At 52.8% G+C, this 15,093-nt stretch overlaps 6 protein-coding genes across 6 annotated transcripts; 2 read left to right on the plus strand and 4 right to left on the minus strand.

Moving 5' to 3' along the window:
• Positions 1–79: 79 nt before the first annotated feature.
• N7496_011042 (pentatricopeptide repeat protein) lies at positions 80–2,653 on the plus strand (the record flags this gene model as incomplete). Its single annotated transcript, XM_056703955.1, has 1 exon — positions 80–2,653. One exon carries the CDS (start codon positions 80–82, stop codon positions 2,651–2,653), a length of 2,574 nt encoding a protein of 857 aa, XP_056549915.1.
• Positions 2,654–2,957: 304 nt separating this feature from the next.
• N7496_011043 (Sec63 complex subunit SEC66) lies at positions 2,958–3,861 on the minus strand (the record flags this gene model as incomplete). Its single annotated transcript, XM_056703956.1, has 2 exons — positions 2,958–3,646; positions 3,762–3,861. The coding sequence occupies 2 exons, from the start codon at positions 3,859–3,861 to the stop codon at positions 2,958–2,960; spliced, it is 789 nt and encodes a 262-aa protein (XP_056549916.1).
• A 595-nt stretch (positions 3,862–4,456) lies between these two features.
• On the minus strand, positions 4,457–9,319 carry N7496_011044 (chromatin segregase YTA7; the record flags this gene model as incomplete). The annotated part of the gene is made up of 2 exons (XM_056703957.1): positions 4,457–7,266; positions 7,324–9,319. The coding sequence occupies 2 exons, from the start codon at positions 9,317–9,319 to the stop codon at positions 4,457–4,459; spliced, it is 4,806 nt and encodes a 1,601-aa protein (XP_056549917.1).
• Positions 9,320–9,631: 312 nt separating this feature from the next.
• Positions 9,632–9,976, minus strand: N7496_011045 (uncharacterized protein; the record flags this gene model as incomplete). Its single annotated transcript, XM_056703958.1, has 1 exon — positions 9,632–9,976. One exon carries the CDS (start codon positions 9,974–9,976, stop codon positions 9,632–9,634), a length of 345 nt encoding a protein of 114 aa, XP_056549918.1.
• Positions 9,977–11,012: 1,036 nt separating this feature from the next.
• On the plus strand, positions 11,013–11,482 carry N7496_011046 (uncharacterized protein; the record flags this gene model as incomplete). Its single annotated transcript, XM_056703959.1, has 3 exons — positions 11,013–11,153; positions 11,244–11,370; positions 11,427–11,482. 3 exons carry the CDS (start codon positions 11,013–11,015, stop codon positions 11,480–11,482), a joined length of 324 nt encoding a protein of 107 aa, XP_056549919.1.
• A 573-nt stretch (positions 11,483–12,055) lies between these two features.
• Positions 12,056–14,293, minus strand: N7496_011047 (putative C2H2 finger domain protein; the record flags this gene model as incomplete). The annotated part of the gene is made up of 5 exons (XM_056703960.1): positions 12,056–12,491; positions 12,561–13,154; positions 13,213–13,476; positions 13,538–14,223; positions 14,288–14,293. 5 exons carry the CDS (start codon positions 14,291–14,293, stop codon positions 12,056–12,058), a joined length of 1,986 nt encoding a protein of 661 aa, XP_056549920.1.
• Between the last annotated feature and the right edge of the window lie 800 nt (positions 14,294–15,093).

The following is a 15,093-nucleotide window of genomic DNA, read 5'->3' on the forward strand; positions in this document are numbered from 1 at the left end:
GCCAATTAATGGTTTTCCGATCTTCAACTTTCAACTTCCAACACCCAAACTCCTTCAAATACCCCATGAACAACTCCATATGCTCCGCCAGGCTGTTCGAGGAGGAGCTCGATGGTGCCATGCGGTCCACAGCCCGTCGGTTCCCCGGCGCGCCTTTAGCGCTGTGAATGCGCGCCGTCTCGACTTTGGCGGGCCGAACGATAAGGTTACCTTTTACGAACAAGAAAACCCCTCGAGCAAGAACGTACGAAAGGTGGACCCGGAAGCCGAAGAGAAAGAGGAGCGAAAGGAAGTTCATAATGAGCTTTCGAAGCTCCAGGAGGAGCTGAGGATCCTCGAGAAAGGTCCATTCACACCCGATGGCGAATTCATCCAGAGTTTACCGGAGGAGGATCGGAAGATTGCTCTGGAAGCTCTACGGAAATACGAAGCAGAGCGAGGTCCAGTTGAGCGACAACCTACCTTGGACGATGTGTTTGACGAGGAGCTGGATAACATGCTGAAGGATGAGTTTGAGGGTCTTGCGGACGAACAAGAGAATTGGCAGGACGGCGTGAGGAACCGGCGAAAGCTGGTATCTCGAAAGGCCTCGCAGGCACAGCTTGCAGACCCAACATCTCACGCTTACGCGACACGTTTCAATCAGTCTTTGCGGCGGTATGCCGCAAAGATAACAGACGAGCGAGCTAAGCAAGAGCTATGGAAGTCATACCGCCGGTGCAGACAAAATGTTCCGGACTTCCTCGAGACTCTTACGCCGGCCATGATGGACTCCATCTGGGAGTCACAAGTCGCTGGTCAATCAACAAAGTCCACACGGTCAAATCACCTCCAAATCCTCGCCGAAGACATGAACTCGATTGGAAAACCTCTCGCCATACCCCAAATACTTTCCTATATCGAAGCTCTACACGAAGGCGGGGCTGTCAGCGAGGCACTTGAACAATGGGAGGCGTATCAAGCGGAGCTGTCGCAGAAGAAGGAGGATCTTGAGGAGTACTGGATGCTGGGCGTCCGACTCTTTGCGGCCGAAAACAACCCCCAACGAGCTCAAGACATTGCGCTGGCATTCCTCGCAAATGATCGGTCCCGCCAATCTCGTGTACTTATCCCAGTGATTACGGCGTGGGGTAAGATTCCCGGAAAAGAAGCCGAAGTGAAGGCGTGGGCGCTGTACTTGCAACTCAAGACTTTTCTGGGGCCAAACATGACCATGGAGGACTATGATCGAGTCAGCATCGGTCTCCTCACAGCCGGTCGGTCCGATGCGGCTGTTGCCGTATTCAAAGATATGATGGTGACAGGACAAGATCCAGCCAATGATTCTACGGCTCTCTATCAAGCAGCTCTTGGTCTCGCGGGCAATCTTCAAGCATCCAGCATTGATGAGCAGGCTGTGAACAAGGTATCATTGTCCGCGCTTACAATGCTGCCCCGTCGATTCCATAATCGGTTCTTCTACGCTAGTTGGATGAAGAAGCTCATTGGAATGGGCGAAGTCGACTCGGCCGCCATGGTGATCGAACTCATGTACGAGCGAGGCGTGAAGCCAGACGCCAAGCACCTTAACGGCGTGATGGCCGGGTGGCTCCGTGAAGGCAACGCAGGCGCCAGAGACAAAGCAGAGCGACTCGGCTGGTCCATGATCCAGCACCGAATTGATGCCGTGTGGAAACGGTACCAGCCAGTTGGAACATCTCCGCAGGTCCAGGTCAAACACCAAGCAATGGAACCCAGCCGTATACCCAAGTTCTTGCAGCGACAAGTGCCTCCAGCAAGCATTGAGACTTTCTCCATTCTTCTCCTCCACTATACCCGGCGCGGCGACGACGATATGGTCAAGTATCTGGCCAAATGTCTCGGCGACGCACACATCCAACCCAACTCCTATTTCATGAACCATCTCCTCTACGCCGAACTCCGCAAACAAGACATCCGCTCTCTATGGAAGAAATTCGAGACAATGACAACCAGCATCAGACCAGACCTTGAAACATTCGCCTGTCTCTGGGACTGCGCGAAGCTGCAATATGACCGCGGTCGTACCGCCTTTGATGCCGGGTTCCCCTCTGCGCGACAACTATACTCGCACATGGTGCAGTGGTACTCGCAGCTTTCTCCACGGGCACAGAAGAACACCGCCGAGCAGTTTACCAAGGATCTATATGACCAGATCATCCGCTGTTTCTGTCTGTCGAAAGACCTCTCTGGTACCCTCGTTGCACTCCACTCTCTGCATGCAGCCTTCGGCTATGCTCCGGACGACGCCACCGCCCGCATGATCGTCCTGCAAGTCGCACGTCTCGCAGGCGTACCAGCCGACACCCCGAAGCGTCGCCTTCGCCGACTATCCTCGACACCCCGAAGCAAAGAGAATATCGGCCAAGTCAGCCAGCTTCTGGAGATGCTGGGAGAACGCAAGTCTCTCGCTTTGAAGACGCAGGGCTTGAGTATCGAGCAGCTCGATTCTCACGAGAAACAGCAGTATCAGCTCGAGGTCATGGCTAGTCTTCTACGCATCGTGCTGAGCCGGACGGAAGGGTTAGATCCCGTTCAGGTTGAAGCAAAGCTTGCGAGGGCTGCGACTGAAATGCAGGTAGAGGGGATTGATCTAGGGTCACCCCTCGGAGTGGATGACAGCAAGTTGCTGTAGGGACTTGTGTAGGAGGTCACGGTGTTGTGTGCTGCTGCATGGCATGGTTTGGCGTTTCAAGGACTCTTTCTACTCTCATAGCCCGTGGTAAATAGGCCTGTATATTACTCCCCACCTCTTCATCATTTAGATTGGGAATAGTACAACTGTTTTCAGCTACACTTACATTGTAACCCATTCCATAAATGTATTGTTTCTATACGATATCCAAGAAAACGCCAATCTGGATGAGTCCATGAATTGGAACAGTGCTAACCCAAACCCCTGAAATAAAACAAAAGCGAAACCATAGTTATACACACATCTATTTCTTCCCCTTGCCCTTCTTCTTCTTCCCACCGCCAGACGGACTTCCAGGGCTATTCACCGAGGGATCTGCCTCAACCAACACGGCATCATCATCACTCCCCTGAACCGAAGCCGCAGCAACCGCCACAGGCACAGACTCACCACCCTTAGCCGGCGTAGCAGGCACTTGAGTAGAACCTTCCTTCTTCTCCTTCTCCTCCTCATTCAACTCCTTCATAAACCCCTCCTGAATACTACTCTTCTTCTTATCCCACCACTCCCTCTCCTCCTTAATCTTCTCCTGATGCTCTGCAACACGCACCCGATAAAGATCATTATTCAACATCTCATTCGCAGACTGGAAAATAACCTGGCCCCAGCCGGGGACGTACGCATTCGCCTCAGCGACAACATCGCGCACCTCGTCTTCCATTTCCTTCTCCGCGCGCAGGAACCGCTGCCACAGGTCGTCGCCTACGCTGCCGCGCTGCAGGAGCATGGAGAGAGCTTGTTTCTGCGAGCGCAGGGTCATCACGCGGCGGATGTCTTCCGTGGCGCGGCGGAGGAGGGAGGCTTTTAGGACGGATTCGGGGACTGCGGGGGTTTTCTTTTCGGATTGCGAGGATGGATCAAGGTGCATGAGGGAGAAGTAGATGTCGCGTTGGAGATGCGCGGGGAACCATGCTTCCAGGGAAGCGGCTTTTTCTGTATGAGGGGGGGGGGGATGTTAGTGTCATGGGTGGGGATTCAAGGCTAGCTGTGTGTTTCGTGGGCGTTGTCCAGATTGAGGGTGGGAATGTTTCGAGGGTGTAACACGTACGAGCCTTGCGCTTGCGGTAGAGAGAAGAGAATGTAGCGAGGGAGCCGATTAGCACGCCGAGGTAGGCGAGTGGCACGGCGAGACTGAGCCAGTCCACCATTGTTGCGGTGCGGGTGTTTGTGTGAATGCGCGGTAGGGAGAGGCGATAGTTAGAAAGGTGGCAAGGCCGTAAGAAGAGAAATGATGTTTAGTAATTCAAGCTCCAGTCATTATCCAGGAATTGAGACCGAGGAGTTGGGGTCGAGGGAGAGAGTTGGAAGGTGAGAGAGTGAAGTGTGTATCAAAGGGCAGGCGACTTAAGGTGGCCGCAAAGGCCAGGTGTTTAGTGGGTCGACGTCACATGTTCCGCCTCCATCGAACTATAGCCACCTCAGGGTCCGCTACAAGCTTATTTGTTTTTTGTGATTTATCTCGAGTCAAATGTGTCAATTCTCTACATGGAACCATTGAGATCCTTCCTATCTCGCTCGAAATACTCACATCTCGCCTTAATGAATACAGAAAAAAAAGAGGTAGAGAGACCCGAATGTGAAAAAAAAACCATGACAGGGTAAACACCCTGTAAACCACCATGAAAATTGCGCCACAAATAACCCAGAAACCATATCTGGACGATGACCTCAGCTGGAACGAAGATATTGACATGAAGTCAGAAAAGGAAAAACAAAGAGAAGGTTGTATCATATTGGCCCCCATTACACCGAAAAGCTGGGGTTGGCCAGCTGTAGTTTGGTGTTTTGACTAATAGGTCCAATCTCCTGTACGGACTGCATGTCCTCCAAGACGGCATTGAAGGTGTCGGTGATGCCCATGGCGACTGTGGTCCGATCCCAGTCACCGCGCTTCTGCCATACAAAGTCCATGAGACAAGTATTCACTTGCTCAAGCTGTTCAACAGAGCAGCCACTAGTCTGCAAGCTTAGCTGTTTATGGAGATGCTCGACATAGTTAAGGTCGAGAAGGAGTTCGGGCGTGGGCTTGAAAGCACCCGCGTCGAACAATGGCGGCTGGGGCTTCATATGGGCCTGGCTCCCAGTGAGGGGGCCACTCTCCTCGGCGTGAGTTAATGCCTGAGAATCGCGAGGCCGGGGGGACGGCTGGCTGCTTCCACCTTGCTGGGTGTCAGGCAGATGCTCTTCCTGCTGGGGGTCGCGATCAGGGTACTGGTGAAGATCGGGGAACTCGTCCCGCGACCCGTGCAGACTCTGCGTGTGGTCATGCCCAGAGTGCGCCGAGGGACCGGATGACTTCTTGTCGGAAGTAGTCTGTGTGGTAGATGCCTCGTTGGTGTAGTCACCAGGCTGAGATCCGGCAACCATGGGAGTCACCACCCCAGTCTGAGAGAAACTGGACATACCAGACTCCCGACGCATCTGCTGAGACGGCGCAGTGTGCGAATATGGTGGCTTGGGTTGTGCTGACGGACCAAAGGAGCTGACCTGAGTGTCCTTGCTGCCAGAGTGATCCTCCGAGTTGGTCATGAAGACATCTCCATCACCATCGCCATGAGAGCCGTTGCTCTGGCCATGAGGCGCGGGCTCATTCAGGTCCGAGCCACCACCGTTGTGATACCCATTGGCAAAGCTGACATTTGCGAGCCCGTGCCGAGTAGGAGTGGCCGGGCGCTCATCGGTATCGTTCTTGAACATGCCAGTGGCGCTATGTCCACCTGCAGTGCCGGGGCGAGACATTGCTGCCTCGGTTTCTTCCTGAAGTCGTTGGGCACGCTCATTGGCCTCCTTTTCACGGGCCAACTCACGCAAGTAAACATTCTCACACTCTGTCACGAGAGCCGGTTCCGCCTGTTCGATAGTAGAAATATCCACTTCGACGTTGGACAACAGTTCATTTGCCCTCAGCAGCCGTTCTTGTTCACCGAGGGTGCGGGCATCCTTCGCGATACGCTTAATATCGGCCAAGAAATCAGATGGGCGTTTGTAGAACCCATTGGAGAGTCGCTTCTCCATGGTGACGATTTCCATGTTGTAATAGAACTTCCCAGTGGAAGTCTCACGAAGACCAGGTGCACCGTGTTTGTCGTACGCCTTCTCGTACGGCCGGTAGCTAGTCAGAGGGTCGGGAGGAAGATCACTGGTGACGACATTCGGATCCTCCTCCTCCCAGAGGTATCGAATTTGGCTTTCATCGACCACACCCTGACGGAAACGCTTGTACTTCTTGATCTGGTCCATGATAGGCTGGATACGGATCTTCAGAAGGTTGAGTGTGTGATGATCCTTCTTCTTCTGGGCTTTGCGCTCCTTCTTGGAGATCGGGATCTCCGCCTTGGGAGCAGGGGGCGGCGCCACTTCCAGTTCTTCCAACTGGCGTTTCTTCCGGTTCTCCGGGTCCGGGAAGTCGGAAGGCGCCGTTTTGATGTACTCGATGAGCTTACTGAAGAACTCATATCGAGCTTGCTGACCAGGTGCTTCCAGGTCATAGAGATTCTTCTTAGAGAATCCGAACAGCCTGTGGAGCAGACCAGCATCGACGTCATCTCCGCTTGACTCGAGAACTCCGAGCAACAAGACGGGATCTGTGGGTGGTACAGATCGCAGCAGACCCATGAATGTGGAAATAACGGCTGGTCCGACGGTCTCGAACCAAGTTTGAATGTTCGGGAGGTAGATGACACTAGGCTTGTGGCGCTTGACCTCTGCGAATAGCTGGATAACAGTGGCCTCGGGCGACCGGGTAGAGTCATTGAGCAGAGTTGGCAGATCGAATGCCTGCACATGCAGACCCTCGAAATGGTGCAGCAGAGCAGCAGCAAGATACTGCTGACCCATACCTTGGCCACCTCGAAGGAGCAGGCGAGGCCGGAAGACCCGTGACCGGTCAAACTCCTGCATAATCTGCTCTCGCTTGAAGCCGTTACCGTCTTGGGGTTCCTCGAATTGAGCTTCCTCGAGTGCGGTAAGTCGCTTTCGTTGGGGAAGGATTTCAGACAGGGCGGTCTCGATGTCGAGCAATTGCTGGCGAAGCAAAGGCTCCACGTTCTGAGGTAGAGCAGTGGCTCCGGAGGAAGTAGATCGCTCGGATGAAGGAACCATCTTCTTAATTGCGATCATGAAGTCTTTGGGGGTGACATCGATGTTCTTTGGGTCAATCACCAGCTTCTTGTCGGACTTGTAGATTTGGGGATATCTCCTCTGAACGGCGTTCAACGCAGCCTCGGTGCAAAGTGCACGCAAGTCGGCACCACCATATCCCTTGGTGATCTTGGCAAGTTCATCTTTGATGTCGTTCGGCAGGGGAGGATCCCATCCCTTGGTGTGGATGTCAAGGATGGCCCGTCGGCCCTCATTGTTAGGAAGGGGGAAGTAGAACTCGCGATCGAAACGGCCAGGGCGACGGAGCGCGGGGTCAACCGAATCAGGTCTGTTGGTCGCACCGATAACAATGACTTGTCCACGGCCATCCATGCCATCCATCAGGGCCAGCAAAGTGGACACGATCGAGGCATGAATCTGTTCCTGTTTACTTGATCGCACGGGCGCGAGACCTATACAACATTAGTTAGTGAAAACTTTCAGAATATCTACAGCTCAACATGACTTACCATCAATCTCATCGAAGAAGATAATACTCGGCTGTGTCTTGCGAGCTTCTTCGAACAGCAACCGAAGCTGACGCTCAGCTTCACCAACCCATTTACTCAAAGCATCCGCACCCTTTCGCATGTAGAAAGTCACCTTGCGACCTTCAGCACTGACACTGTTTGCCAGAGCTCGGGCCAGGAGCGTCTTACCCGTACCAGGAGGACCATGGAACAGGACACCCCGGGGAGGCACGATATGGAATCGCTGGAAAATCTCTGGGTATAGCAGAGGAAGCGAAACCATCTCCTTCAACTGGTCAATATGACCTTGCAGACCTCCCACGCTATCAAAGTTGACGTTCATATCAACACCCAGGGGGTCGGCATCTGCCAATGCCTGCTTGTCCTTAACTTTGCCAAAATTGGCAGGTGTCCCAGAGAGATTCTGAGCGGGATCGGCTGAATGGGTTTGGGGAACGAGTCCACCAGGTACAAGTCCGGCGGGCTTGGATTGTTGCATTGCTTCATCGTCACTGCTGTCACTCTCGACACCACCAGTTGCAGCAGGTGCACCAGGAGGTGCCAAAATAGCGGTTGGACCACCACCACCGAAGGGTCCATATGTTGGGAAGAGTGTTCGCTGCCAGCCGCCACCACCTCCGCCACGTCCACGGCGGGAGGGAGACTCGGTAACGAAATCATTCTCAACATCTTCCATGGGCAGGAGGTGCTCGGGTCGAATGAGACGATAGTCAACTTCCTTGCGGCTGCGGCGTGGCTTCTCGGAAATGACTTCATGCATAGAACGGCGTTTCGACCGGCCACCTCGCAGATCATGAAGCTCCTCGGCGAGTTCCTCGGCAACTTCGGAATGACCGCGGGATTGGGTAGGGCGTTTACGTAGACCAGGACGACGACCGACGGCACTACTGTCTTCATCTTCATCGTCGCGGGCTTGGCTAGCCTTGCGCGGGGAGCGAGCAGACTCGGCGGAATCGGAGCCATCATCGTCATTGGAGTCCTCTTCTTCGGGTTCGAAATCGCTTTCTTCCTCTTGGCTTTTGCGCTGGGAGGAGGGCTTCTTGCGGCTGGACCGACGGGGTTGAGCACCCTCAGAGACTTCAGCCTCGCCAGCTCCATCCAGGTCGGAATTCCGAGTAGGTCGACTTCGCCGTCTAGTAGTGGGGCCCTCGTCGTCCTCGTCTTCGTCATCGTCCTCGTTCTTTGTGTCGCCAATCTCAGACTCGGGAACGACATTTTCATTAGTCATTTCAACGTCTTCGTCGTCATTTCCGATTACTGTGTCGCCTTCAGGAGCTTCCTGGGGAACGTCGCTCTCCAGAATCTCCAACGAAGCTTGAATCTCGGTGGTTTCGACGGTTTCTTCGTGAATCACGGGTGCCTTGAATGCTCGACTGCTGTGGCGGCGCTGCATACCGGTCTCGGGACTCATAGTACCTCGTTCGACAGTCTCCATGTGATGTCCAGAGTTTGTCAACGCGTACATATCTTCGGAAGCGCCGCGAGTTCTGCGAGTAGTACGTCGAGTCATGAGATCAGGCTGTGATAGGATCTCAGGCCGAATCTTCAAAGTGACGACTGTGGGTTTCTTTGGCGGAGGTGATGAAATTTCCGGTTCTTCGCCATCCTCGTCATCGCCAAAGGACTGCTCATCCTCCTCCTCTTCCTCGTCGGTGGGCTCTTGGTATGTCATCTTGGCCTGGGTAGTTCGACGACGCGCCGTTCCTCGCGCATTACGTGGAATACTAGGATCATCAAAGTCTTCTTCAGACTCTTCCATGGAAAGGTCATCACTTAGACTGGCATCGTCCGAAACAATGGCGCCGGAACCACGACGGCGCTTCTTTGCGGGCCGCGACTTCTTCTTGGGACTCGACTGGGATTTTCGGCCGGGGCGTCGCGATGCGCGGTCGGAACCTGCGCTCCAGTCTTCATCGGCAGAGTCGGACATCATTGCGATCTCCTCGAGGGAGCGCTTGGCACTGCCGCGAGCCATGATGATGGCGAGGGGGGTGGGTTATGGGCGACCACTGAAAGACAAGCGAGTATGTCAGCAAGCAAGCAACAAACAGGTAGCAAATAGAATCTCCATAAGAAACTGGGATGTATGGAAAGCTAGTGTTGAATATGATGGCTGTGCCAATGGATCGAGCATCCAGCAGCCAAGACGCAAATCGGGGGAGCTTACAAACGACAAAACAAAGTCTTCGTCCAGCGCTGACAGAGTATGAATGGGAAATGCCGGTACGCGATTCAGCGTCTCTCGGAATAAAGAGCAGCGACCAGCGCCTTCCACGACAATTGCTGATCAACGGGGTGTCCCGTTGTCGGCGACGGGAGCGATGGTGGAGCGCAAACTGGATGTGTTGAGAAGGGTTGCACCCAGGGACTCGAAGCGGACGCGTGTGGGTGGCGAGAGTGTAAAGGGATGGAAAGAGATCACACAACCGGATGGGCGCGCAACATTAACGAAAGGGAGAGTTGCCAGGCAGCCGGAGCGGTTCGAGGGTGATTGTATGTGTGCTTCCAACAACACGAGTAGATGGCCCCGGGAAGGGACTCGCGCTGCCTGAGAGCCAGCCGTCCAGGCAGGCACCAGCCACAGGGGGACCTTTGGCAGCCTCCCGGTGTGGCGCACCGTGTGATTAGTCATAGTGCACGTGCCACCATTGTCAAGGTGGATGAAGGGCAAGTTCACCCTCGATGGCCATGCCGATTTCAGACACCCCCAGAAAGTCACCTGGGTATTGTTCTGAGGGGCTTCAATCGTCTGGAAAATACATATTGGGACTATTCAAGTCCCGGATCGGGCAGTTTGGGCCCTGTAGCGACATGGAGGGCTTGGAGAGACCGGTGGTGAAAGGAGGTGTCAGAAGGCATTTCAGGGACAACGAGAAGCGCAACTGGAAGCCTTCTGTCATTTGGGTTGTGGCTCCCCTTCCTTTAGCTGCCCACCAGAATTCAACCGGACCTGATATCATGTGATGGCTGACTCAGCGGGCGGCTGGTCATAGTACATACAGTAGACACATTTCAACCTCTTTTCTTTCTAAAGATCTTTCGGAATGTCGGCTAATTTTTATTTCTAGATAGATCCAGACCATATGTCTTGATCTATCATTCAAAGAATGACTGATGGAATGATTTTGAAGTTTGGCCGTGGTTTCAAAAGTTAACGGGCAACTAGGGTACTCAACTAACCCAATTGCTCGATAACGTGTAAGAAGTTTGTAAAGCAAAGTATACATGATAGAAGAGATTGCATTGATTGATCACTTACTTGTCTAGATATTGCAGTCATTAATTGACCATCTACTTCAAGCTTTTCTCAAGGTGATTTACGATCATCCTTCCCGGGATCTAACCAAGTCACACACTACAAATATATACACATACATGAAACATCGACCCAAAAGCCCCTCAATCCCACTGGATACACTCTACATTCATAATCAACCCAATTCTTACCTAAATTCTAATCCCACCTCTCAATCTCACCCCCTAACCCGTAAACCCTAAACCCCCAAGCAACCCACCACCCGCCAAGCACTCAAACACCACCCGACGCTAAACCGCATTCAGCACCCCCAGACCGCGCACCCGCGAACCCGCAACGAATTTCCACCAAGTATCCAACCCAAATATACATCATTCCTCACACCCTCCCCCCCAAAAAACATACAATCAAAATGCTATTCAAACAATCAACCCGACACCTCGCGCTCGCAGCGCGCATCTCATCGCCCGTTCGCTCCGCCATTCCCAGACGGCCATTCACATCAACCACTGCACAGTTCACCTCGGAGCAGCCGAGCGCGTATAGGCAGGGGGTGAGTAGTATCATAGCCATAACCCCCATCTAGTCTGCTCTAGATGTATGGTTGGTTTTAGGGAGTTGATCGGTGCTGATATATCCTTAGATGTCCAACTACAAGACTTTTGCGGGGGCTTTTGGCAAGGTCTTTCTCGGGGCTGTGCTCACGTATCAGATTATTTACTGGACGTGGTTGAAGTTGGAGACGGATGAGTCTAGGCTTGAGAAGAATGGTATTGTATTTCTGAGGTACCATTTGCGTTTGTTTGGCTGCTAATATGTTATCTAGAGGAGATGGCTAGTTTGGAGAAGAAGGCGAGGGAATTGGCGGCTGCCCAGAAGTGATATATATATTCCTGGGTTAGGGAGTGCCAGTAATTCAGTGTTTGTACGATAGTTGATTCTGACAGCTGGGAAGGGTTGGAATCCAAGGCAAAAATCACTTTTTATCATTTATTTCCATTTATTTTCATTTTATTGCTTTACAAAACCCAATGGTTCCTCTGGTCCCGTCCCAGGTAGTAGTCTCACGATATGATAAAACCCAGCCCAAGCTCGTAAATCCCGGGAAGCAACACTAATATGAGCTTTGACAATATAAGGAATTGAATATTCAAAGTTGAAAATTGGATTCAAGTTGAAAAGATTCAAGTCTTCATTCTTGGACGGAACAAGCCAAGCTATGGTAATATCTATCATTGTACAGAATATTCATTATGCATGCAAAAGCCAAGCACTATTATACCGGACCAACGAGAAAAGAGCCCATCCATCTTCCCCCGTCATCCAGAGCCCGAGAACTTGCGTTTCCGATTACTCCTGTCAGAGCTAGCAGGCTGCGCAGGTTCACTTTTAACTCCGACCTCAGCACCAGCACCGGCGCCAGCACCAGCAGGGACAACAACCTTCCCAGGAGCACTACCACCCTCCCCATTCGAAAAACACCAATCCCCCCCCACGCTCCCCCTTCTTAAAATGCTCCACATCAATATGATTAAACCTCTCATCCAACGCCACACTCCCCGAATTCCGCAACGCGACATCCTTCCCACAAAACCCACACCAGAAATGCGACTGATCCGCGAGATCGAGCCGACTTCCCTGCACAACGCTCTTGACTTTGGCCTTAGGAACGTGGTGGTGCGTGGTCAGATGCTGGGCGTAGGTTTCCTCGCGGTAGAAGATGCGCTCGCAGGAGGCGTTTTTGGAGGCGTCGTGGGATGTGCAGAGCCAGCTGGGGAGGTGGAGGTGTTGGGAGGTTTCGTGGCGTTTCCAGTCTGCTTTGCTGCCGAAGGATTTGGCGCAGTGTGGGAATGTACAGCCGTAAGGGCGTTCGTGGCGTTTTTGGTGTTTTCTATTTGGCAGGGTGGGTTAGATCGATGTTCGAGAAGGTAGGGAAGATGGGTTGGGTGTTAGGACTTACTTCATTTCGCAACGTAGCCGGGTACGCTTCGAGCATACGTCACATTGGAACCAATCTTGTTTCTCGTCGTTGGGTTCGGGTGCTATCGAGGAGGCATCGTCTGATAGACGCTCCAGGGCTGCGGAGAGGACTTTTTGAAGCATTTGGCGTTGTGGTTGGGAGAGGGTGTTGTGATCTGATTCGATCTCGATTCCTTCGTCGCTTTGTTGGCTGGATCTTCGGCCGCGGCTGTTCATCATTTTGGTCATAGCGTTGATGAGGTTGTCTGCTGCGTCTGCGACGAATGTTTCTGATTTTATGTTGCCGCGTTCTGTCGTTGAATCACGGGTCTCGTTCGTAAGTGATGCTAGAGTACTCAGTTGGGGGATCTCGGGTTGTGAATTGTTATATTGGAGGGGCTTGGGTGTTGCTGCGCCGGACGGTGAAAAATCCATATTCTCCTCGGGAGTGTCCCCGGAGGCAACGGAATCTAGATCCATCTCGTGATTGGAGACCAGATCCTGCTGTGTCTCGTTCAAGGGATCGTCCTGCGAGGCGGTGTCCTCGGGGATTTGACTGGGTTGTCCGGTCAAACTCTCATACCAGTCCATGGACCTGGACATAAGTCAGTATTGAAAGTAGACAGCGTTAAAATGTAACAAGGCACTCTTACTTTTTGAGGAGAGCATCCGCATCTTCCCCATGATGCATCCGACCCAGATGCTGCTTGAAGTTATCCAGTCGAGGCCACTTCTTGTTTGGCCGTGGGCAATTCTTCCCAAAGCAGAGATACATCATCTTAGGCCCGCGCTCGGGCTCTTTATTGTGAACGCACTTCTTATGGCGGGCCAAGTCGTTGATCGTACCGAAGCCTTCATTGCGAGGGCAGTTAGGCTCGTCACACTTGAACAGCTTCCGATGTCTGGCTTCGTGTTTCCTAAGATATGATATTAGTATTTGACGGACCTGAAAAAAAGCTCGGGCGGGTTCGTCTATACCTTTTATCGGACGGGCACTTGCCCACCCACGTGCAAGCAGGATGATCACACTTGACCGAGTCATCCGGGGAACAGACCAGGCCCGCCGTAAAGATTGGAGGACCAGAAAAGGCTTGACTAAACATGGCCAGCGACTCTCCAAAGCCTTGCTCCTTCGGTCCAATCTGCGGACTCGACATCGAGTCCACACCATAGGACGAGGTCACAACCGAGTGTGTCGCACAGCTATTACTCCCACCATACCCGGAGTCCCCTGAGTGTAAACTGCCCATATACTGACTCCCACAATCGGAGGGAGTACGATAATGATGTTTCGCGTACCCGCCCTCCCGATCCCCGATCGCCATGTTCATATGCGACATGGACGACGGGTTCGTCGGAACGCCGGTGACCTGCAGCGGGCTCCAAGCATCCTGATCGGCCGCAAGACGCGAAGAATGATAATACGGGTGATAAAAGTCGTGTGGCTCGGCGGATGAAGTGGAGGTGGATGACCACAAGAAAGCGGGTTGGCTGCGGGGCTCGATGGATGCCAGATCCAGATCCAGTAGTGGATGTGGGGTTGAGTCGAGAGTTAGACCTGACTGACCACAGTCTGTGAGGTCTGGATGTGAATAGGGACCGTCTTGGGCGGCCATGATGCCTTGTAGCACGTCGGTCGAGTCGGGCCAGTTCAGTTGGGGATCCTGGGAGGAGAGATTAGAGTAAGATGGCGTGATACCGAGCGAGAGAGCCGCAGGGAGCACGAACCTCCATGGTGTGGCTGAGAGAGGGGAGGGGCCGAAGTCAATCAAAAGGTGAGAATTGTTCCAGACCAGCTGAGGCTTGTCGTATTAAGTGGGTATTGAAGAAGAAAGGATATTAAGCTATAAGCTATAGATCCACGTAGAAGAGGTGAACCGTGGTACGGAGTACACGGGGGATGGAAGTATACACCACGATTGTATAACCCACACAAATGTCGAATCCCTCGATGAAAGGAGAGAAAAAAAGAAGAAGAAGAAGAAGAAGAAGAGATTCAGTCCCACAAACCAAAATCCTTCCCACCAGGAAAGGACCAGGATTAAATGCAGAAAGCCCGAGGCCGTGGCACCCGCCCCTAAAAGAAACGAGGTGCAGGGCTGGACCAACGCACGAATTAAACACGCACTCCCCCCGATAAACCACACCTTCTAATTCCACCCCCTCGTTCTATTATTTTCCACCTCTTTTTTTTTTTCTTCTACGTTTCTCGCCCCGAGCCGGGGTTCACCACGCGGTCAATCAAGGGCGAAAAATGTACGTGCCAAATCGGTTAAGCGATGGTTTTCTAACGGGGGCCGTTCATTGCCTTAGTGAGACACCCTTGGAATGTGCATGTCATCCCTTGATTCATTGCACAGCCCCGCTGCACGGGGAGGGTTTTGTGGGTGTGTACAGCTGTCGGGACTCGGGAAGTAAATGAAACTACGACTAATTGGTGGTTAGTTACCGGGATGGTTCACCCGGGTTGAAGATCATGATGATAGGTGATCTTCGGGATGACGATCGGAGAGGTTTTACGAGTGGACGAGCTC

This window comes from Penicillium cataractarum (genome assembly GCF_028827025.1).
Source record: "Penicillium cataractarum strain IBT 29864 chromosome Unknown utg000009l, whole genome shotgun sequence".
NCBI classification, from domain to species: Eukaryota; Fungi; Ascomycota; class Eurotiomycetes; order Eurotiales; family Aspergillaceae; genus Penicillium; species Penicillium cataractarum.